The sequence below is a fragment of the Chenopodium quinoa genome, unplaced genomic scaffold, assembly GCF_001683475.1.
Source record: "Chenopodium quinoa cultivar QQ74 unplaced genomic scaffold, ASM168347v1, whole genome shotgun sequence".
NCBI lineage: Eukaryota > Viridiplantae > Streptophyta > Magnoliopsida > Caryophyllales > Amaranthaceae > Chenopodium > Chenopodium quinoa.
In genome coordinates, this window is record NW_018744068.1 from 972,736 (window position 1) to 998,784 (window position 26,049).

General features: G+C 35.4%; 1 protein-coding gene across 1 annotated transcript; it reads right to left on the bottom strand.

Annotated features, from left to right (window-relative positions):
* Positions 1 to 13,263: 13,263 nt before the first annotated feature.
* LOC110691153 (protein LIGHT-DEPENDENT SHORT HYPOCOTYLS 10-like) lies at positions 13,264 to 23,311 on the bottom strand. Its single transcript, XM_021868071.1, has 2 exons — positions 22,564 to 23,311; positions 13,264 to 13,507 (listed from the first exon to the last, which is right to left on the bottom strand). Exon 1 carries the CDS (start codon positions 23,178 to 23,180, stop codon positions 22,617 to 22,619), a length of 564 nt encoding a protein of 187 aa, XP_021723763.1. The 5' UTR covers positions 23,181 to 23,311; the 3' UTR covers positions 13,264 to 13,507; positions 22,564 to 22,616.
* Positions 23,312 to 26,049: the final 2,738 nt, after the last annotated feature.

Genomic DNA, 26,049 nt, shown 5'->3' on the forward strand with positions numbered 1-26,049 from the left:
TGTGTCCTGCACAGACACGGAGTCGGTCGATACAGGCGTTGAAAAGGGAAAATTCCAAAGATCAGAGGCGGCAAATCCAGTTCTAGATTCAACCGTACTAATTGACCGACTGAGTTCACAACTATGTTCCGGGTATGGGTATAAAGGATCCATCTACCTATGGGACTTATAAACAAAAATGCAAGCAAAAGACGCAAACGGAAATACATGGAAAAGCGAGAAGGAATAGAGACGGTACCTAGAGAAGAAGAGTGTTGGAACCTCAAGAAATTTCTTGGGGATGCTTGCGAAGACACAGACGGTTTGAAGACCGGCTAGGTTCTCTGGGGTACACTCACGAAAAACTTTTGCTTGCTTGCAACCTTACAGGCGGTCTGAAAACCGGCTGCCCTAAAATTATCAAATCTCCGTTTGCCCTGAATTTCAAGTACCGGATGCTCTCAAATGCCGGATGCTCTCAAAATTCAACAAAATTCACGAAGTTTGTAAATGAGCTCTTGTATGCTTCTTCCCCTATTTATAGGGGTTGCCTCAGAAGGCGAAGGGACGCGACGCTTCCCCTTCTGCTTTTCCCTCCTCTTTCAGTTAGAATTTGAAGAGGTTTCGTTCGAAAATATATATATATATATATATATATATATATATATATATATGTATGTATGTATGTATGTATGTATGTATGTATGTATGTATGTATGTATGTATGTATGTATGTATGTATGTATGTATGTTACATACGTCAGCTCTCTTCTCAGGTGCCACGTGGCACCTTGCCACGTCAGCACCTGAGAGGGGCAAATGTTTGGGGTAAAATACCCCAGCCACGTGGCCCTATGGCCGAGCGACACATGGCACCCAGCCATTGGTCAGCAGGGCTCCAATCCCCTACTGACACGTATCCTAGAAACCCTAAATGGGGAAGCAAGTCTCCCCACTATAAATAGTGGGAGAATCCTCATTAATGGGGCATTCAATACAAGATTCAAAAATACATTCAAGAGAATTGGATACACTTACACAAAAACCGAGCAATATTAATTGCAAAATTCTCCCATTACGCGAGAAGTAATTTCACCATTTTACGCATTATCTTCCTCCTGTACGTAACTGACTTGATCGTCGGAGGCGGAGCTCCAACCAACCGGAGTCTTCGTGGTTTTGCAGGTACAGGCGGCGAAGGGCATTCTTGGAATTGTAACTCTCCCGCAGGACACATCAAAAAACCTCGAAACACCTATCACAGGTGACACGTGGACATGCCACGTCACACCTGTGAGGGGCAGATGTTTAGGGTAAAAATACCCCTAAGACACGTGGCCCTATAGAGGCTTGTCACGTGTCAAGCTTGCATTGGTCAGCAAGGGCCCTATCCCTTTGTGTCACGTGTCATTGCACCCTAATTGAGGTACAGCTCTCCCCTACTAAAAATAGTAGGGGCAGACCTCATTTATGGGGATCGACAACGTATTCCACCAACCAACCAAATACAAAACCCATTGCAAACGCTCTCCAATCGAGAAGCATATATTGTTCTTATTTCCTCTTCAGAAAGGTTCTAACTTAATCTTCGGAGGCGGAATTCCCACCCCCAGCCGGAGTCTCCGTTATTTGTGCAGGTACAGGCGAAGGAAGGAGCATACTAGAAAATTGTAACTCTCCCGTAGGACACATAAAAAACCCCCAAACAATGCTCACGTCAAATTATGCAAGCATAATATTTACCAAGAGGAAGAGTCAAGAAAAAAAATAGAGAGCAAACTATAGTAACTCATAAGCAAATATGAAAAAAGGAACCAAGTTCTAAGTTGACAGAGTTATGACCAGCAAATACATTCAATTTGAATGCAGTACAGATCTTGCTTTTTATTGTTCAATTAAGTAAATGGGCTGTCAGTGTTTGTGGCTACAGTTCTATACATAACTTTCATAGCCATGATTCTTTCTGGTTTCTGCTGTGGTATCACTGAAGCTGTTGTTTACTCGGTCACTAGGAAAACATGCCATGTACCAACACACAAGATATCTAAAAGAAAAAAGTTTTCGGATTGCCACAGATTCTTTATACTTTTTCAACTGCTAGATATTCCTGCGAACATACTAGATACTTATTTGCACAATTCTCCTCTTGTAGTTTCATATGGTATACTTTTATCTCAATTCTCCAAATCTATTTCAATCATAATCCTTGATAAACTACAGGTGCCTAAAACTCTGCAAGAACTCCAAACAATTGTGAGTGTTGACTAGAACCTTTACCTCGTAGAAATCCAGCATTTGAGGCTTCAACTTCCCAGGCACTAATCTAGGCATCACCTCTTCCTATTGCATAGTGGCGATGGGATTTAATAAGGTGCCTGTGTTCTATCAAGTCAATTAGATTGGTACCTTGGTGGCAGTGATAGTACAAGATTAGATAGAATATATGCTATCACTGTCTAACAGAAGCAGATGTTGGAGCAGTTGTAACTTTATTCGATAGACTAAACTAAGTTATGTCTTTGGATTAGCCTTGAAAGTCATCGGAACCCGGTATAGCACATTGCTTAATAATTAAGGTGAGTCCACAGCCCAATCCAATGATATGGTAACCAGGTTTCATTAGCCTATAGAAGTTGGTTCACATTGTTCAGCTGATTGAACTAATTTTATGCTACAGCTAATATTACTTGAAAGATGGGCCATCAACATGTAAAGGGAAAAAAAAAAAAAAAAAAAAAAAAAGGTTATAAACAGGAATCAGGGATAAAAAAAAAGACAAACAAAATACTAACCTTAAGATTAGGAAGTACAGAAGCCTCACCAGCAGCACCTTGTAGAAAAGTTGCAGAAGTTAAGATAGTACCATAGAAACATATATCATGGGCATCACACTTAATGATAGTCCCAGAGCCAATAAATATAACTTTGTCACCTAGAACAAGTAAAACAATTAGATAGGGACGGCCATGAACCAAAAAATAAACAAAAAAAAAAATAAAATTAAATAAAATTAAATAAAAATTAAATAAAAAAACTTTACAGCTATTTTACTTGTTATCTTTTTATGGGTTCACAAATTACATATAACAGCCCTAATGTAGCAAGTCTAAACTTAAATTTCGCTACCATTTGTCCAGATATTTTAGCAACTTCATCTCAGAGAAAAGAGAGAAGAAAATAAGCCACTAACCCACCACTGGTGTCAATAGTATCCATCAACATCACCTCTCGCAAGACAGATAAGACCATATAAGATGGCATAACTAAAGCAAACCAGCTTCTCTGTTTAATCAAGGACTCAATAAGCTGCATTTTTTGAAACAATGACGCACCAAAAGAAGCCAGGAAATATCTAACAAACAGATGATCCAGATATACAAACACTTTGGCTAGGAATAAGCTATTCCTTATGTTCAAAATTACAAGTATCTATTATTTCATTTTTTCAAAAAGTAAGAGTTTGCAATATTCACAGAAGCATATGTATGTGTGGAATTGTATTTTGGCAATATAATCACTTTAAATGGTATTCAGAAGTAAATATTTTTAAGTTGTCCCCACCCATACGCAACAATGGACCCCTTTAACTCCCCCGCCTCTATTGTATCGGCGATTGAAATAATTTATGCAGTCATTCTCTGCCTTTAAACGTATCAGATGGTTATACAGCTTTTAGAATAGGTTTTCACCTTGTGATACATTTCGTGAAGATTGACTCTTCTTTTCTAGCTTCTTACTGCTTTTCTTCTAATTCATAGGTGGTGAAAAATCAACTGTTTTCTTAATTTTGTACTCAAAAAAGAATTATTTTTACAAGGTAAAAGAATATGTAATCACTAAAAGAAGAAACATTAAAGGTTGGAGGACAAGGTGACCTCACTAACAGAATTAAAGTCTTGTAGGAGTAAAAAGTCTAGAAAACCTCTAATTTCATCAAATTGTTGGCAAGGCCAATCTCTGGATAGAACATGTCCCACATTTTTGCTTGCAAACAAACACTTCCTATAGACTTTACCTCTAAGTTATATTGCACCAGGACATGCAAAGTACTCCCGGGATGCATGGTATTTAAGGAGATAAGAGAGTGAGATGGGAAGCTCGTGTGATAAAGAGAGAGATAAAGAGTATCATATTCATAAGGAAAATAAAATAATGTTGCAATCAATTTGCAACTCCCTAAAAAAGGAATATGTTGTGATTAAACAAGAACAAAGGTTGAACAAACTAAAGAATCTCATGTCATCAGCTTGCATGGTTAGTTCCACTACACCTATTTTTTTGCTTATCAATTTATCATACGATACTCTCCAATTTCAAAAGCCAATAGGCAAACAAGTTATAACCAAATAAGACAATAACTTAAGCAGGTAAGAGCTAAGTACAATCCATTAGACCTATCAAAGAGAAATTTGTAGCATATGCTCCTAATTTAAGTCATATATTTAAAAACATATTGTATCAAACATCCAAGCTTAACAATAAAATGTTGTCTTATCCAACTTTCGATAAAATTTTCTTCACAAAAAGATCACACATCAACCCACTAAAGTCTAGATCATTATCTATAGTCAAAAAATAATAACAGCATTTCGGGTTGAGAAAACAACAAAGAGAATCCTCCCTAACAACAGCAAGCTGTAACTTCTTTGCTCAGAAACTGCATTACATCAATATTTACTTTAATCATTTTGTCACCAAGTTAAGACAAAAAACAAAAGAGAGAGAAACAAAATCTAGAATCTCGAAATAAGGAAGGAAGAAAAAAGATACCAATTCGGCTATAATAGAAGCAACACTTGAAGAAGCTTTCAGAATAGCATTCTTGGTGCCAGCGTCAAATTTATCATAATTTTCTACAACGTATTGAAATCTTGAAAAACTGTGCGAGCATCGTACTAAAGCTATTACGTTCAAAAAAAATGTCACAAAAGAGCAGAGAAGTAAAAGTTAGACTCCAGATTATAGCATAAACAATAATAAAATTGACAATGGAAGGCAATGTGATTTATATTATAAGAGGTGTCTCAACATCTTCCATTCCATTGCCAGCTCATCGTCCGAATGACCAAAAATCTAAACCACCTTCACAAAGAGCAATGATGTTAGTTTACTTAAACACATCAAATATTCTAAGTTACAGGATATACGATACAGTATTGTTTGGGTCCAATTTAGTCAAGCCTAATTGGGCCGGTCCAAATGATTCAATCACAAAGCCCAAAAGTAAGGTTCAACCCTCCAATTGCATGCTAAGGTCTAGTCAAGCTCAGTCATCATGGTCAGTCCATTTTGTCTTCAAGGGCCCAATCATCCTCATTGAGAAAAGGTATAAAAGCCATAACTTGGCCAAATCTATATTCATTCACAATCAGCCTCAAGCATTTATTTCTCTTGCATAACTTATTCTCTCAAGAGTACTGACTTTAGCATCGGAGGGGCCTTCCTCGACAACCACCCTCGAGGCTAGTTTACGTGTCTTTGTTGTGCAGGAAACCCTCAATCCGGACATTTCTCAGGTTGAGCCTCGTCTCCATTCATACGAAAGGACCTGCTGAAGGTCCATTATTTTCTAACCGAAACAATTTGGCGCCGTTTGTGGGGAGCTTACACAAATATAAGCCAAAAATCTAAGACCAACCTTAGCCAATACAAAAAATGACTAAGAACGGTAAAAATTCCAAACAAGCTAAAAGGATGGGCATAATCACGACGAGGTCAAATCGGACACCCTCGCCGTCATCAGGACCATCTTCCTCTTCCTCGAAGGTTCCCAACTCTCCGAGAAGAGAGAATCTGTTCGAAGGATCTCTATCCCGACAGATTCACCAAGCTGCAAACTCGCCGAAAAGGAGTCCAGCTCGCGAGGCAAGCCCTCCACGGAGCATGCACTCTCTCTCGTGACCGAGATCAACCCCTCCTACAGTACCTTCTACGGAAGAAGTAGTGAGGGCAGTGGCTGTCTGCATGGAGTTCATGAAAGCCTTGGGTGGGCGCCTCCCATCCATACATCATGCTCCTCCTTCACCCCCACCGCGGCAAAAGAGCCACAAAAGGAAAATGGCCCCGGAGGGGGATGGACGAATTCCATCTTCTAGGGGAGAGGGAAGCAGAAAGACGGAAGACCTTGTGAGAGTCGAGCAGGAACGAAGATTTGTCCAAAGCCGACGCCTTTCCTTATCAAGACATCCCACGCTTGGTGGCTTTATCCTCATGTTTGAAAGTGACCTAGTCAAGTCAAACACGAGGCCATCAAAGTTGCCATTGTCACTCTTGGTGACTCTTACATTGACAACGTCCTCAAGTGCTTTGAGGAACATGTCCGGGAGATAGGAGGTAAGACTTTCCTTCCAATCTTCCGGGATGGAATTTGCCATAAGTCGTGAGACCCTTTTGCAATTGGAAGACCATTCTTCATGAGCCTCATCGGTCATGATTCCTTTGGCAGAGAAGCTTGGAATGGGAGTATCAAGAGTATACTCCAAGGAAAAATTTCGATGATTTCTCCTGAGTTCCTCCTCCTATTCCTTGAAGTTGACCAAGTTTATGGAAAAGGCCAACTTCTCGGGGAGTTCCGGGCACATATGGTTGTTGTTTGAGTTACTTGCAGACATTGTTCTACAATTGAAAGAATTTGAAGTGAAAAACCATTCATACATCAATAAGTTGAAATTTAAAACGTTCATGCATATATTCAATCTTATTGAACATTTTATCCACGCATTAAAATTGTCCCTTATGGGCGAAAATTAAATGATTCCGAGATCCCAAATATCAAGAAATGGTTAAGCATGCTTTGGCTTGTCTTAATCATTAAATATATTAAGGTAAGCAATCCAATTGCTAATAGCTCCAAGCTACTCTCGGTTTGATAAAATATCGCATCTAATGCATTCTTGACATTTTATCTCTTTTTCCATGACATCTAAGGACTCCTTACTGATATCGTTGAGCTTAACCAAGACAACTTGTATACCTAGTATACCTTCCGCTCTTAGGGAAGTAGTGATGCCTCGCTTTGGCGTAATCCATCACGTACGCGCATTAGTTCGGTAAGTGTTGTTCTTGGAACGGCAAAATTTTAGCTCAATATTATTAAGGGACCTAGGGTTTCTATGTTGGTTGATTTAAGTGAACTTAACTAATCGTCGCAACATAAAAGAAATCCTAGACATGCATCTAGCAATCATATATAATAACAATATATAAGGCATAAAAATAGATGCATTTGGCAACTAGCATGACCCCTTGAAATCTTCAATTTCCATGGGTCTTCATCTTGGCTCGTGTTCGTCAAAACGCCGTCTTGAGACATCTTGGCCAAAATGAAATAAAAGAAGCTAGCTAGAACGACTAAGATTATTCTAATAGTAGAAAAATACTTAACAGTTCGCAGACCGTATTTAGATTTACAAAAATACATAACGGAACGCAATCCGTATTTTCTATCCTAGTCGGGCCCCATTAGTTGCCATTTTCAAATACCTGTTTTGAAAACAATCTTCCATTCACCCATTCACTATTTGTGAATGGTCCATGCAATTTTACGAAATACATAATTAAACACGCAAAACTAGTAACTAACTTAGGTGATTAATCCAATTAACGCGCCTAATTAAAACTAGTCAAAGTTGTTTAATCCATTATTTCTAAACGCAATATGCTAACGCACTTAATTAAGCTCCCACTAAATTCCGCATCCGTACTTAATTAATCCGATTAATTAAGTCGACATAACCCATAATTTGTCAAAATTTTGCAAAATCGAAAATCGAGGTTTTTAGCCTCGTTAAAATAATTATTTAAAATTATTAAAATGGCCAAAAAAATCGCAAAAACATAGCTCAAGCACTAAGCAAAACGTCCCACAAAGCCCTTGAGGGTGCGCACCATGGTTGCTAGGCAGCCCATGGCATGGCGCCATGGTGCGTGGAGGCCTGCAATGCCCAGCTGCCTGCTAGCATGCTGCGCATGCTTGCTAGCATGCTGGTGCTTGCGAGCTGCTTGCGTGCTGGGCTGGTGCCTACTGTTGCTAGCCAGCATGCATAGGCAGCCTCTGCCCAACCAGTGCCCCACGCATTGCTCCGCCCAGCACCTTCCCTGCCACGCGCATTGGTGCAATAGCCTTGCGTACACCATACGCAGCCACATGTGGGCTACTAGGCAGCCTGGCTAGCCTTGGTGACGCTTGCGGTTTTGCATCGATTTGCGTGCATATCCTTGGATTTTTAATTCTGATTTGTGTGTGACAATAATTAATTCCAAATTACATTTTAGAATTAATTTGAGGGAAAATAAAATAGAATAAAATTAAGTCCTACTTAAATAAAATTTATTTTATTGGTGCACAAGCCTAAATTATCCAAAATTTCAATTTTGAACAAAATTAGGTCTAACTTTATGCTTAAAATAAAATGAGCTATGTCCAAAATTAATCTTGCCAATATGCAAATTAATGATGGATTTGACAAATGGGAGTTGGAAAAATAAATTAACCATCCAATGATAAAAAATTTCCAACTTGCATACTTGTGTAAAATACCAAGATTACATCTTCCAATATGAAGATTAATCAAATTTTACTCACAAGTAATTGAACTTGATGGATTTTAATCAACCAAACACGAAAAAAATCCAAACTTTGTTCAACGTGGAATTTAGGGTTAGGGTTCCAATCATTTAAACTTTTAAAGATTAGAACTTTAACATTATTTAGGAACTTAAAATTACAAGATCACAACAAGTTTTCACACTTTATTGCAATTTATTTGCAAAATTTGTGAAAAACAAGTTTATGTGAAAAATTGGTATATCAAATTAAGCACTAATAAAAACTCCATTATTATGCTTAAGGATATTTTAAAACCAGTAGATTAGTGATGCAAATGTGCATTTAATCTAACCTTGTAATGCTTGCATTAATCAAGACTTAAAAAGAATCAAAAATTTCGTTGAAAAACGAAAAACCCCAAAAAAATTGGGTTTCTGGTTCGAATTTGGCTTCTGGACAGGCCTAAAAGGGTTGAATCTGTTCCAGAATGTCGATTCCTCCCAAAAATCACTATTTTTGAGCCAAAATCTAGCTCGACAGCCAAATGGAAAATAAAATAGAGTTTTAAAATTTATTAAAATGAGCATCTAATCTAATTAGAAGAACATGAACCAGAAAATTAAATTCTTTTAAAACACCTTAATTAAAAAAATAATTGCAAAAATTAAAAGGAGCGTGACTCCGATACCGCTGTAGGGTTTCTTAGTGACCTGACACTACGCGGAAGGAAACCCACCAAGACCCGCCCCTTAATTAAAACAATTAACAAGCATATTAAACTTAATCAAACAAGATTAAGAACAAGAATTATACCTTTGACGCGTGCTTCGCTCCCAAAAAGCTCTTACTTCAAAATCCCGAAAACACGAGATCTCCGACGGATCGTACCCTCGACCCAACCCGAGCGTCCTAAGTCTTGAAGGTTAGTCAAGACCCGGACAAAATAACTATGAGTTTTACGAATCAAAGGTTTACTCTTACTTAGAGTTGCCTTTTTAATTCCACTCAAGGTTGTGCATCTCCCAATACCCAAGCTTGGTATTTATAGGAAAATGAACCCTTGAACTTCATTCCCCAACCAATGTGGGAGAATGAATAATTTTTCTAATTAATTTATTTCTAAAATAAATTAATAAATAAATAAAATCACAATGCAACAAGTGTCAAGGGGAGAGAGAGAGTTAAGTGAGGACCATGTACCTTGGGGGGGAACCATTGCCTTGCTCCCCAAGGCATGGCTCTAAGCCTTGGTCGCCACTCTCCTCACAAAACCGCCTCAAGCATGCTGCTGGGCTTGCAGCCAGCTGTCACTACCAGCATGCCCAGCCAGCTAGCACCAGCCCCAGCATCCCACGCACATACGCACACACCTCGCGCATCCAGCATGCGTGCTGCTAGCGAGCCATGTAGGCTGGCCCCCTTTGTCTCGCACCATACGCACACACCTTCGCAACATCTCTCGCACATGCACTAGCCACGCACCATGCGCACTAGTCATGCACAGCGTGCATTGGCCTCGCACCACACGCACACCCACGCATCACACAGCAGCCTTGGTGCGTTGTGATGCTGGGCTGCTGTGCGTGGCCTAGCAATACGCTGGCGCCCAGGCCCTCGCATATGCATGGTGCGCTGCTTGGTGCTGCCATGCGAAGGCTAGCACACAAGCCAGCACGCATGCTGCGCCAATGCTAGCCAGGCACCCATGCTAGCACATGGTGCCAACGATGGTGCTGCCATGCCAAGCACGCACGCACGCAGCACCCAGTGCATGCGATGGTGTGCCTGGTGCCTGCGATGGGCACCAATGGTGTCCAGCCTCATACTAGGGCTGCGATAGCTACGATGGGTTGCTCGGTGCGCCTGGTGCGCCTATTGCTTGCGATAGGCTGCCAGGCCGCGCCTAGGCTGCGATGGTGCACCTAGGCTACGATGGCGCGCCTAGCACACCTAGTGTGCTTAGGCTTGCTCCTAGCCATGCTAGGTGCATGCTAGCCTCAACTAGCCTACCATCCACATGGCTAGGCCAGTGTGGTGCTAGGGCTATGTTCGTACTTGTTTCTTTGTGATTTCGCGACGCTTGGTCTTGACGCCCTAGGCTCGATATCCGACGTCTGTATTCGTAAAACTCTGCTGACTCATTAAATCCTTTCGGATTAATTCATCGTCTCGGATCGGTGGTTCGATTGGGTTCGACCCGAAGGGTTCAGTTAAGATTAAGCTGTAACATCAATTGTACATTGATATTACTGATCGAAAGCGGTCTTCACCTAGGCATTCCAATCACTTGACCTTACTGAAGAATTAGCTCTGTAATAATTCTGAACCCTCTATCGGAAGAATACACTTGTTAGAAGGACACCATTCCTTTCAAAAACCACGGAAACTCCGGTTGGGTGGAGTTCCGCCTCCGACGATCAAGTTAGTATGTGTACGGACGGAGTTAAAAGTGTGGAATGTAAAGAGTTCCTCTCGTATTTTGAGAGAGAGAGTATCTGCAATTAGTATTGCTCTGATTTGTGTGAATATTTCTGAATGTGCAATAAATGGGGATCTCTCCCTATTTATAGGGTTTAAGGATCAACTCTCCTTTCATGACTTGGACTGCAACGTGTCATGAGAGGATTGGTTCTTTCATAACCTTCTCTGAGGCTGACACGTGTCAGCATGCGATTGGTCCACATGGACCGGGGTATTTTTACCTTAAACAATATTAATCAAAAGTTATATAAAATATAAACATTGTTCTTGAATCACTAAAGCTATGATGTTCTAAATGCATATTTAAGAAACAATAATCATTTATAGCTTAACAATTATGCAAAAAAAGCCTAGGGCCATCTACATGAAATAATAAATACATAGATATTTTTTATCCTCAAATTCTTTGTATTTCTTACTAAATAAACCAGTTATTTCATGAGAAATTAGAATAGAACGATTACTCAAGGAGAAAACGTCCATAAATATATGATGAACATACAAACAACGATAAAACAATGACCAAAAGATAATACTGATAATTTGGGGAACCGCGTGCGGGTCCACAATTAGTTTATGTAAATAAGAACATTGAAATTTTAAATATATACACAATACTATTTTATAATGAGGATTAGGTTTTGGAAAGAAGTTTGTCTAACTCGGGATATTTCAAAAAGGATTCGTAATATAAAATGAACACTTATCACATATAAAATGAACATAAATTGTCATATACAAAATGAACTAATAAAATTGAAGTTCATGTTCATTTTTATAATTGTATTGTATATTCTTCATATTTTTATTACTAAATGTTAATTTTTTATCACTAAATGTTCAATTTATTTTTAATTTTTTTTTAAACGTGTTCATCCATTTTTTATTACTTAATTTTCATTTTAAAGGGTCTGGACCACCTATTTAGTATGTGCAGCATATAACTATTGAATGAAAAGCCATAATAATTAATTAATGAACTAAGAAAGCCCACTAACTAATAATTAGCACAACTTTGGAAACCCAAGAGCCCATAACTATTAATATAACAATAATAAAACATTAATAAAGCCTCAGCTGTAAAACCCTCACTTTAAGAGTAAGGTAAAACAAAGACAGTACCGAAATAAAAGGATAAAAAAAAGTTATAAGAAAGTAACTCAATTCACACCATTCCCTCCCTCGTTTAAAAAATAAAATAAAAATTTCCCTCAAGTTTCATTCAGAAGACAAGGCACTAAGTCACTAACCCTCATAGTAGCACCAATTCCCGTCTAAGAAGTAGGGGTGAACAAACCGGGTACCCGATCAAAATTTAAGGATCCGGACCCGGAATTGCTTGGGACCGGGTCCTAAAATTTGGAATCGGTACAACCAGGTCCTATAATTAATTTAGAAATTGGAATTGGTTTCACCGGATACCGGTTCCGATTCCGGGTACCTACTTATGTACATACTTGTTAAAATATAATACAAATCATAATATTTTTTTGTTTTATTTTCACTTTTAGCGTTTAATACTTATATTTTTATATGCATTAAGATATTTTATTTATGTTAAATATTAATATTTTTTTTATTTTACTAACTAGATACATTAAACATATTTTTGTTTTTTTTAATATATTTAGTTCAATATATGTTGGGTAAACGGGTACCCAACCGGTTCCGGTTCCAAAAAATTGAGAATTGGAATTGGAACCGGTTGCAACCGGGTCCTTAAATTATTACCCAGAATTGGAACCACCGGGTCCAATTCTAATTTCGGACCCGGCGGTTCCTAACCGATTTCGGTTCCAATTTGGGTACCCGGAATTTTTGCTCACCCCTACCAAGAAGTACATGAAAAGTTGTGTAAAAAAAAAAAAAAAAGGAAGTACATGAAAAGTATCATAATTCTCTCTATGTACAATCTTGATAGGTCCTTCCTCTAATGATTCATTCTTACCTCTAGAATTATCAAAGATTTTTTAGCATTCAAGATAAGAAAACAAAGTCACCAATTTTAAAAGGATGTTGGTTTCTCGACATCATAAATTAGCCCTTTTATCCTTTTTCTCAAGCTTAGGCATAATCAACTACTGTCTAGCAGAAGCTTGAATAGGTGTGCCTTAGGCATGTCACGTTTTAACGCGTAACGCACCCATCGGTGTCTTAAGAGTTCGTAGTTTTACCACCTTAACATGTTGCTTAAACAACATTCATTCAGTTTGCGATTAAGTTCTTAGGTTATACGATGAAGTATATATAATCAATTTGATGATGAACTAATTGATTTATAGAAAACGCTTGATTACAAGAGAAATGCCCGAAAGTAGAACGAAATCAATACAATACTAATGAGCTTCAGCAATGAAAGTGATTAAGTGATAATCTTAATTAATGAGAGAAACAATTATCTAAACACCGCCTGCCAATTGCAACTGAATATTTATACATTGTCTTCATTCCACGCTAATGATATCCTTGCAGTAGAGACGTCTTCATTATTGCGTGGTACTACATTAAAAGAAGAATTTCTTAAAGAAGAGCTAATTTTCCAATTTTTAATACACAAGCAAACATAGAAGTAATATAGAACGATCAAAGAGCAAGCCTACTAACGGATGACAAAATTTAATATACAATGCAAGCACATACAAGTATAAAGAACGATCAGTGTGCAAGCCTACCCATGACCGACACGGGTGACTTATTACATGATATATAGGGTGCCTTACCCATGACCAACACGGGTGACTTATTACATGATATATAGCCAATATAGGGTTGATCTTCGTAGTTATTTCTAATTTAAAACCTCTTGTGTGTCACGAGTGTATAATTATAACACTCAATGATGATCAACTTTTGAAGAACTTGGAGGTGACTGTTAGTTTTAATTTTTATTATACGGTACAATATTTAGGGGTAATTAATAATCTATACAGAGAGCAACTTTTACCAAAAAAATACTCCGTATATATTTCATTTTTCTAGTTCATTTTCCTCCCTTTATACTTAAGGCTGATACTTAGTACATAAATAGAAAATTAAATAAATTTAAGTATTTTCAAAGATTGATGCAATGATCAGTATATTGATCTTGACACATTTATAACTTTATATGCATGCTACCTAGTTTTAATAATTACAAACTTCTGGTTTGTGTAGATATACCAAATAAAGATAATCTCAATTTCTGTATCCCAATGCAATATATTAAGTTATAATTAGGTTTTGTAAGTAATGTTATACCCTTCATTCACATAAAAGTGTTTTTAAGGTCATTTAGGTACTAATTAACAAAGGAGCTGAGGTCTTAATTAATTATTGCATTAGAATTTGAGAAACCAAATAATGTTAGTTGCGTCAGTATTTTTAATTGACAAATAACATGCATTCATTTGATAATCTAAATGCAAAGTATCTCCCAAAAAAAAAAAAAAAAAAAAAAAAAAAAAAAAAAAAACAACTGGAATATGTGATCTAAATTACTTCTCTTTGACTAGCTTTGATGATGGTTTACAGAAAAATATAGTCATGTGAGATCTTTTCACATTCATCTCGCTAAATACTTTATTAATATCAAAATTTTTATAATCTTTACATATAAGTAATAAAAGATATTAATAATTGAAATAGCGCATTGGCAAGCGAAATGTTCAGAAAATAGATTTAGTAGTATTAATCTAAAAAGACAAATAAGACACATCCGAATTATTATTTAAGGTGATAAACTCCCAATATATATATACTAGCTCCGTTTTTTTTTTAAAATGCAACATTTTGACTTTTACACTATTTACATATTCCACGTTGACTAGATTTGATAATTTATAGTTATGGAAACATATATTCTTGTGAGATTTTTTTAATTCGTCTCATTTTATACTTTATTAATACATCAAATTTTATTATTTTTACATATTAGTAATAAAGATATTAATGATTGAAATAACATATTGGCAAGCATGTGCTGATGAGAAGTGTTGCATTTACAAGAAAACAGAGGTTATTTATTAAATTTGTAATATTATGTATATCACGTGCGTTAGCAAGAATATGTATTATTATTACATATGGGACTAAATTAATTGTTTTTTTCAGTCTGATAGTATAGGATAGAGAATATACACATATTAATATTATTCCCTTTCAATTCCAAAGTTTAGAATATACCTAATACTCTATGGTAAACCTAGGAAGAAAAATATTATGTATAAACTCTCTATCGGTATGGATCATGAAAAGTGGAAAAAATAGCTTAACAATTCGATGAACTACCCAATGCCAATATGATATTCCCAAAAGAAAAGAGAAAGTAAACGAAGAGTAAAGAGCGTTCTATATAAAATCTCAAGGATATCATCACGTGGAAATAGTGAGAAAGATTAGTGTAGTTGGCATCATAGGAATTTTCTGGCATATAATGCATAGATGTAGTTGTCTGCATGACAAACTTAGAAAAAAATAAAGTACGTAAAATCATGCAGGTGTATGTAATACTCTTGTATTGAGAAAGAGAGACATGCATAAACTGTCAAAAAATGGTGCGATTTAAGGTTTTATTTGCTAGCTATCTAGTATATATAGACAAATATTATGCTGTCTAGATTTTAGCCCTTACTTTATTGTTTCATTCATGTCATCATGTACAAAATTTTGAGATATAATTTGCAAGTTGATTGCTAGATGGGGATGTATATATGTGAATGAAACGGATGGACCCCCACGAGTTCGTACAGTTTTGGAGAAATAAAAACGATAAGTAAGGAAGTTGTCTGATACAAAGCGAATCTAAAGATGATGGAGAATTCGATGTTTTGTTTTCTGTGGTGGATTTCAATTAGTTATATCAGTTAAAATGTATGACGATTTTAACTACTCTACGTACCTAGATGGGGAATTATCCTGGTTTGTTTCTTTTCCTACAAAAACAATATGATCAACGAAAGAACTTTGCTTGTACATATGATAATGTGATGCAATTTTTTTTTTTTTTTATTGATAATGTGATGCAAATGCCAAGCTAAATGAGATGCTATTTTGTATTGGAGTATGTCATTATGCATAATCATGTAGTTTGTTCCTTCATGTTTAAGGAAAATTAGACATTTGAAACATTCTTTATTAATTTTTTTTTTCCTTCTTTTTTTTGGCGTTTAGAAAGCCATTAGGGTGGATGATAAGAATCGATCCCAAGATCCTCTGATACCGGGAAAGCTCTAACCACCTGAGCTATCCCTTATTCTCTCAATATGAATCCAGAAAACATTATTATAAACATAATTAAAAATATAGTAATTGGGTAATCAATCATATTGCAATATGAAACTATATATTAATCAAAGTACTCCGGTATAAGAAATATACTGGTCATACAAAGTAATATATAGTAGTACGTAATATGAGGTCATACAAGATTTGATTGATAGAATGATTCAAGTTGCAAATCAGGGTGTTTTACTGATGAAAAGGATTTAGATTCTCACAATATTTTTCTGTTGGTGTAACTAAGTACGGACGGAGTAAACATACAGTACAATGCAAGTAGAAATATTTGTAGTTCAAAGTTACCGGTGTAGTGTGTAGTCAATATTGTTGAGGCTAAGACATCAGTTGATTGACAAGGAACGTATTTTTACAGTGAAAATATCTACTCATTATGTACTTATATTTAGCTAAAGCTTAATTATAAAGACTAAGTATTGAGTAATATACTGAATGCAGCGTCTTGGATCAGTGTTACCTATCAATCAAGCTTGTACTCGATATGTTTTGATATGTCATTCTCTTTGTATTTCGTTTGAAGTGTACGTATCATTGCTTGTGCCATGTATCATGTACCAGTTCATGTTCGGGATTGTAATTCGTGGGGAATTAGCAAGCTCTGTGTTTGATGAAGGGAATAACGAAAGTAACGGATTACTAGTCAGTGACAGTACTACTACGAGGAACCTTAGCTCTTGCTGTAGTCTATTAGACTATATGAGCTGATGATATGATGTAGAGTACTAGCCTAATTTTGAAGTTTCTATCTTCATTCTTCCCGGCGTAAAATTGGAACTTAGTTGCCCTCAGATAATATTGTGCTCTTTCAAAATGGTGAAATTCTTGCTACTTGAGGCTATATTAGGTACTCTGTAAGATGATTTAGTAATAGTTTACTGTTTACAAGTATTGAATTAAGTCACGAGTTTATGCAATATTGTCAATGGTTAACATTATATTCTCTCCTAATTTAGATTTTTTTTCGTGAATTTCATTAATTTGCAATTTCTCCTAATTATAAAATTAAACCTTAAAATTTCTTGAAATCGTACCTCTATATATTTATACTAGTATAAATCCCGTGCAATGCACAATTTTTACAAAATATTATTACGAATTACAACATTTAGTTATTAATATAGAAATGAATTACAATACTGAACATAATAAAATAACTTCATTATACACAATACATTATAACAATAAAACCAAGGTCACTACCCGTGCGTCTTTTAGTCCCACCCTTTGATAAGCACATGGGTAATTTAATTATTTGTTTCATTTTTAGTTAATGGTGGAGAATTTAATTTTTGTTTAATTATTAGTACTATTGTTATGATTACATTCAATGGGTATTTTTATCTAATATTCCTATAATATTAAACAAAAAATACATAGTTATGTATAAATATATAATTGGAAAATTTAACATAAATAGACAAACCTTTAAGCGGTTCTCCCAAATTGGACTAACCTTTAAATCTGCCCATATTAGACACAAGTTTAACATTTTTCTCCCAAAATGAACTCAAATGACCAGTGACCTATACAACCGGTCATTTTTTTAATTTTCTTTGTTTTTTTTTAATTAAAAACCTTTAATTATTTTTTCAAATTAAAAAAAATACAATTTAAAAAAAAAAAAAAAACACCACACTGTGTCACTGCCAGCCCCTCCCCCTTCTAGCGGCCGACGACCAACTCCTTCCCCCATCGCCGGCGATTCCATTCCCTCCCTTTCCCATTCCCGTCCCTTAACTCAACCCCCAAATCCTAAACCAACCCCTGAATCCTAAACCAACCCTCGAAACCACTATAAACGACACCCAAACTCGTTTCTCGGTCGTTTATGGTGGTTTTAGGGTGTCGTTTATGGTGGTTTTGGGCTGCCGTTTCTGGGTAGGAAAGGGGCGGGGGGTCGATTCAGGTGGCGAACGAGGGGAGGGGGCAGTTGTACGGGGGAAGATGGTGGATATGAGGGTGCGACCTAGCGAACTCCGGCGATTTGCCTCGCAGTTGTGTTATTGATGGTGGATATGAGGGGGTGGTGGCTGGGAATAAGGGGCAGCAGGGAGGGGCTGATTCGGGGAGCGGGGTCGACGCTGGCGCCGGAGGAAGGAGATCTGGGAGTGGCCGGCGTCGGAGGGCAGGGAGGGGGTGAAAAAAAAAATAAAAAATTGACCAATGATTTAATGACATGTGGACTTTTACTTGTTATAACAGGTAGGTGACCTGCTTGGTCCATTTTGGGCGAAAAATGGCAAACTTCTGTCCAATATGGGCAGATTTATAGGTTTGTCCATTTTGGGAGAACCGGCCAAAGGTTGGTCCATTTACGTTAGTTTTTCCTATATAATTTGAGTAATTATTTAGGATTGCATATTTGTATTATATTTATAAAAAGTATAAATTCTTACAACTTCGTTTATTTTACTTTTCATCTAAAATTGTTGATGGGTTTATTTTTGAAAATAAAATACAAAGTGCAACATATGCATATAATTAGACAAATAAAGAATAATTTAAAGTCTTATAGAAAATTTTCTCATAAAAAAAAAGTTTTATAGAAAATTACTACTTTAATACCCAATAAAAATGGTAAGAAAGATATGAAAATATATATTGGTAGAACATATATGAAAGAAATTTGATGTCAAATATATATAGAAGTTAATATTTGGCATAAAAAAGAAAAAAACATTTAGGCGGGAAAATTTTTAATTAAAAGGTGACACGTGTCATCTCAAAGTTCGCCTTTAGTATAAAGTTATAGATAATACCTTAAGACTCTCATCCTATTTCACAAAGTTTTGTATAAATTTAGAATGTAATTAATGCATCTTTCTTTTCAATTTCATTGCTTTTCCATTCTAATCCAATGACTTCTCTTTTAACATCAAATATCCTTGTAAGAGGAAGAATTGTTGTTTTCATAGAAGATCAAATGTGAAAGAAAAGTGAGTAGTTCAAGAATATAAGAATATAGATTGTACAAGATTTATGGTCGTTTTATTTTAAGGTATCCTATCTTTAAAAAGAAAAGAAAAAAATGATCTTACAATTTACTAATAAGAGAGGTTGAAGAATGCTTATCTATGGATTAGTCTCCATAAACTTTAATAGTAGTAAATTGGAAATTAATAGAAGTCATTTATTACAAATAAAAATATCTTGTTTGATTGGAATTTATCATATTTTAAAAATGGGAGCAAAGATTGGATCTCTTTAATTTAGTTTCAAAATTTCATTTTGAAATCAACACTAAGAAAATTAATTTGGAAAATACGTATAAAAGGCAGCCTAAAATGAAACAAAAATTACTTATATTTTCTTGCTTATATAGCCTTTTTTCTTTATATGTAATATATCAAAATATTCAAATGGGAATGTTTTTATGCATACTAACAAAAGAGTCAAAAGACAATAATAAGATAGGCTTAGAAGCCTTTATTTTTTTCTCATCTCTTTAAAATGCATGATAATTTTTTTAAAATTTAATTAAAGAGAAATGCATGACCAATCTAATTAGTATATAGACAAAATTACTACTAATTTAATGAATAAATTAATTTCCTTGCACCAACCCCCACTTATTGTAAAAAATTAATCATCTTGCTACAAGCAAAAGATTCGCAATGATGCATTTACAGAATTTACAATAATTTATATGAAATATATAGTACGGATAAAGCATATTTTTTCCATTAAAAAATAGTTCGAAAGGTTAGAAGAAACCTTAAATATACAAACAAAAATGCTATTGTTCCAATTATTTATGAGCATCCTTTAATTATATAATTATTTATTTTATATCCTTGACATTAATAGATTTTGGTGGGGGCACAAAATCTTTAGAAATCTTAGAAAGCCAAAATCTAGTGAAAATGTCGACAAAATATGGGCACTGATATTAAAATACTATATATATAAGAAATAATAGCAACAATCACATATAAATATATATACATATATATGTAGTGTTTTTTGCATGATAAGACTTACGTATCAAAATGTACTAAGGTATTAAATTTCTAATGTCTGCCAATTGACAGACTTCGCCTAAAATGGTCAGTTCTATATTTAATGTTCTACTACACAATCTTACTTTAAATGCTCTTACTGCATGATGCATTCATACATATATCAAGACATTCAAACAGCTTTCTATAAATATCTTTTATGGCTTACTATAGATAGAAAAATACTATCTCATTTAAAATGTAGCTTGTCTTTTCAAATTATACAAATGCATAAGTAATACCTATTAGAGTAAAGCACACATACATATATAATTCTCTCCCTCAATATAAAAATATATAATTGTCACATTAGTTATTGGTTTTTTTATGATTGAAAAAGTTTATCAGCTTTTCAAAAGTAGTAATGTTTTGTGATTGGTTTCTACAAAATACTCTTATCATGATTGACTAATGGATAGAGTGCGTATAAAAAGTCAAATTTTTGTATAACCCTGTCTGTTTTTAATGATGAAAGGTTAGAATAATGTGACCATTATTACGGGAATGAAGGATTCCTTGGTTGTTACACTAACGTTTTAACTCTTCTTTCAATATAGCATCGAGACGACGTGGAATTAGAGTGATCTCCATTTTAAAAAGGGCTTTATAATCACACTCAATAAACCACACTAAGAGAAAAGAAAGAAGAGTGAAGATCTCTCCTTGATTCTAATTGAAGAATTAAACAAAACAATCAGGGATTTACAATAATAGGAGATTTGGATTATTTCCTCAAGCTATAAGCCAAAATGCTCAGTACTCTTAATATCATTATCACCACCCAATAAAGATCAAATCCTAACAATTGTATATGAAAATGAAGATATGTCCTAATAGATAATCTAACAAGTTAAGAGATTGGAAAAAGAATCTTACTGTATATATGGATACTATCAATTATTACTCTAGATTGGTGAGGGTAGATGCTACAATAATGCAAATCACTGCACCCTTTAATTAGATTAGCTAGCTCATATGAGGACTACACGTCGTATCTTATTAGTCATAGGTCTCGAGTTTGATCCATTAGCGTTGATGTGTAGGGAGAACTTTCTCCAATGGAGACTCAACCCACCTTGAATCTAGAATCGCCAGAGCTCAGATTGTTTTGAATGACCGGTTGACCAGATTTACCCGAAAAAGAAAAGAATTAGGAACAACACTAGCTTCGAAGCTTATAAGTGTTATTATTAAGCAAAGTGTAGAGATCTACCTTCATACTAATGCGTAGACATTTTAGGAATTTGATTACACTCTCCTCCCCTCAAATATACATCAAGTAGGGTAAGAGTTTATCTATATTATATTACATGCCTTCACGTAATTTAATTAGCCCATCCATTAGATCTACATATTTAGTATAATTATACATATACTCATTTATGTAAATTATGGAATTTTATGAACAGAGTTATAAGTTTACGGATATTATTATTGGTTGTACCTTATTATTTGTATATCTAACTTGCAACACTAAAGTTAATCCCCAACTTTTATTTATTACAATGTCTTTCGACCATATTTAATAACTGTTTAAATTAGTTCTAGAAAATTTTCAACGCTCCAAAAAAATTCTAGAGAATTTTTATAAAAAGGAAAACTAAAAGCTTTAAATTAGTTGATGAATAGTTTGGCTTATTGTACGAGGAAGAAAAAGCTTACAACAATGAAGTGAAATTAAATATTATATTCTTGAATAAAACAATTGATTCACTTAATTAACCGGCTATTTTTATTTCAAATCATTGTTTAATTTTATTATCCATTTGATACTCGATTATATGGATTATTTTCTCCATTTCAATGATATCAAAGTAAACGGAAATGATCCACTATAGTTAGTGGACGTTCCAATTAGTGAAGAAATTAGAGCTGTGGTTTGTAAATCTATTTAAACAATTATTGATTTAGGATTCAACTTAGTTTTCAATTCATTTATTAATTGAATGGTCAAGTAAATTGCTGAAGTATCTAAATGAAGAGATCTCGGATCTTTTGATTTGAAATAATGTAACCAATGATTAGTTGTTGAGTAGTTAAATTTGATGTCGTTTGATCAGATCAGATCAGGTGTAATAAAATTTTAAAATTAAAATAGCGATTATTAATTAATCAGATTACTTTAACTCGATTCAGATCATAAACAAACTCTAGACAATCTGAAACTTATAAGAAAATCCATCACCGAAAATTTATTATTGTAAGCAAAATTTCATTAATTTCATTAATTTAATAAAACATAAACATTATTATATAAAGGTAATAAAAGACATACATACATACCTCTTGATAATTGATGATCTTGGAAAAGAGCATAATATATGTAGTGGATCATACTAAGAAAACCTCATCATCATATTGCTAGAAGAAGATCCACCAGGAGAAAATGAAGAATGATCATCTCCACTACCACTTCCACTACTACCACCACCTCTTCCACTTCCTTTCTTCTTTTTCTTATAAGGGATACCCCTAGCCTTAGCTTGACACTCCCTCACCTCCCTAAGATACACCCTTATAGCCGTACCGGCAAAAGGGTTAGTCTCCGGTGGTCCTCCATTCTCCTCATAGGCAGCACGAAGACGGCCTATGAGGGCATCAAGGCTACCCCAAGCTTGTCTAAGAGGGCAAGGACATGGAGCCGGGGGCTCGGGCTGGCCATAGAACATACACCCGGGTACATGGACCTTAGTCTTACCAAATTGATCCAAGTAACGGAGGAAGTCCAAGACATGGTGGCTTGTGCATTGAGAAAGAGGGACAGGAGGATGTTGGTTCCTTAAGTATTGACCAAAAGTGTTCCAATCTCTTCTTTTTTGTGACTCATAACGGCTAGGTGTTGGTGAAGGTGGAGGTGTTCCTTCATAATTTTGGGGAGGAGAGGAGGATGAACCTTCCATTATTATTTTAGGTATAGCATATAGAAATAAGAAGTTTATATATTTGTGAACTATATAACACAAGATTTATATTATATTAAGGTTTTGGTGTTACATTAGATCATAAATAAAATTATAGAGGGGTAGAGGAATAGTGTAAGAGGGGGAGAAGGACATGGATTATTATTAGTAACATCCCAAATGGAGGGACCTACTTTTCAGTGGACATGAAGTGGGGTCTAATTATTGGCAAATTTTCAAGCTATAATTTATATTCTATAGTATATAGTCTTGATGGTAGGATTTATCGAATGATTTTCTCATATAATAATTATTATAGATTTATTTTTGGGTGGGGGGTCATTTGATGAGTGTCTTTAGTGTGATATTGTGCTTCATTTAGTCCTGTGTACAAACAAAGGCACAATTATTTTGGGACTTTTGATGTAATCCTATGGTGAGGGAGGATGACGTTAGTGCTAAGGGGTATTAAACTTGACTAATGAAGTAGTTATATAGCGTTACACGGGGTCACAAGTAGCTCCTCGTATATAATTATATAAGGATTTTTCTTAGGGGTGATCGTCTTTACTTAAAGTATAACAATGTAGTATTTGAATATTTCCATGGTTATTTTTAAGTGTTACGTACTTACAATTAATCAAAACTAAATTGATCATTCCTCAAAAAAAAAAAAAAATTAATAAAACTAAAATGATCATAAGACCCTCTATCATACTAGTCACATTATTTATTAATAATCGGCTAATAATCTTTGAAACGTGGACAACCACCTTAATCCACATGGACCACCACCTTCATCCGATCCACTTTATGACAAGCACTAGGACCCACCACTTGGCGCCACATGTTTCTAGCTATTATATAAATATCGCCCACATTACATTCTAAATGTATGATTTAATTTAATCACTTTCTTTACAGGATTTTTTCCCAAATTAAGCTTTATATGGAAATTATTTACGAATTTGGTCTCGTGGCAAAAGTATTTCCCAAACTAAGCTTCTGAGGTGAAACGCTGTCTCGGACAGCGTTTTACACTCAGTTTTTTAAAAAAAAAAATTCAAGACATAAAACGCTGCCTCAGGCAGCGTTTTATGGTAGTTTGACATTTTTCATAAACTTCGTATTTCATACCTGTTTTATACAAATAAACGCTGCCTGAGGCAGCGTTTATATCTTTAAATGAAACGCTGCCTTAGGCAGCGTTTAATGTACAAGCATAAAACGCAGCCTGAGGCAGCGTTTTTATCTGTACATTAAACGCTGCCTCAGGCAGCGTTTCTTGCGGGAATTATAACGAATTCCAAGCCTTTTTTTCTCAATCTCTTTCCTCTCTTTCACGCAATTTACACTCTCTCTCTCACTAACTCTCATTGTCAGCAACAAAGAACCACAGCCGTTGCCAACGCCTCCCCTGCCGTGCCGCCGCCCCTGCCGCCGCCAAAGTGAACGGAAGTTGTTGCCGGCATTGTCTCACTCACTCTTTAAATCCGGGTAAACCCTAAATTCGTAGTACATTGTTGAATTTTACATTGAATAGTTGGTAGTAGATAGTTGTTGTATGTTGTAGCAAATTGTGATGTAAATTGTATTAATTTGTTGCTAATTAGTAATGAAATGTGACAAATTGTTGATAATTATTGATGATAATGTGGTACATTGTTGAGGAAAAATATAGACGAAATTGTTGATTAAATTGTCGACGAAATTGTTGATGAAATTGTCAATGATAATGTGGTTTGTTTTTGATGAAATTCTTGATGAAATTGTTGATGGTAATGTGGTCTATTATTGTGAAAAAATGATAAAATTGTTGATGGTAATGCGGTATTAGTATGTTGATAGTTGTATGCGGTACTAAGAGTTTATGAAGTTGGTGATGAAAATGTTGATAATGAGAATGGACTTGTTTCATTGTTGTCATATTAGCTACACATGTAGGTTCTCGAAATTTGATATAACTTTCCATTATCGAAGCTATGTATGTTATGTATTGTTAAATTAGGGTTTTTTGACATTGTTTTAGAATTCGATTATCCTTAAATGTGTTTTGGTTGGTATGTAGAATATGGCTTCACAAAATGTAGTGTTGTTATGCCGGTGGGGAGGTGAAATTATGTGCGATGGATCAAATGTTGAGTACAGTGGAGGGAATATGGAACTTATAACACTTGAACCGAGCATGACTGTGAATGATCTGATGAATGAGGTTCACAGTAGTATCGGCTCAAACCCAATGAATGTTGAACTGAACCTTAAAATAAGGTGTGAGACTGGGCATGGGGTTCAAGTGTTACCTGTCTCCACAAACAAACATTTAAAAGCTTTGAGAAGCATTGTTACAATGAAGGGTGTTCCCAATGAGATATATGTAGAAACAGTGCCTATATGTACCCAACAAAGTACTTGGGCAGAACAACATCCTAGATATGTCTCCGATTACAACACCACGTCCTTCCAAGGCCCTTCAAACCACATTCCATCGAATGAATATGGGATGGGAACTTTCAGTCGCTTGCTGCATGATGATCAATTTCAGAAGTCGTTTAGTCCTCATATAGCATCACCTACACATGCGGGGGGCTGTGTGATAATGTTCGGCCAATCTGGTCCTTCAACATCAAACACCGTGGCTCCGTCACCGATGCGAGATGAGGTTCAAGAATCACCGTCTCAAGAAGACCCAAGTCATTTTGATAATATTGTGAATAACGAATTGTCGGTGTACGATGTGTATGCGGATACAGATGAGGATGATAATGGGGAGGAGTATGATAGGCTTGATGACATGGATCTTGAAGATGGGCAGATGGAAATTGATGAGCCCTTGGTTAGAACTGCAGTACCCTGGTTTAGTCAGATAAAT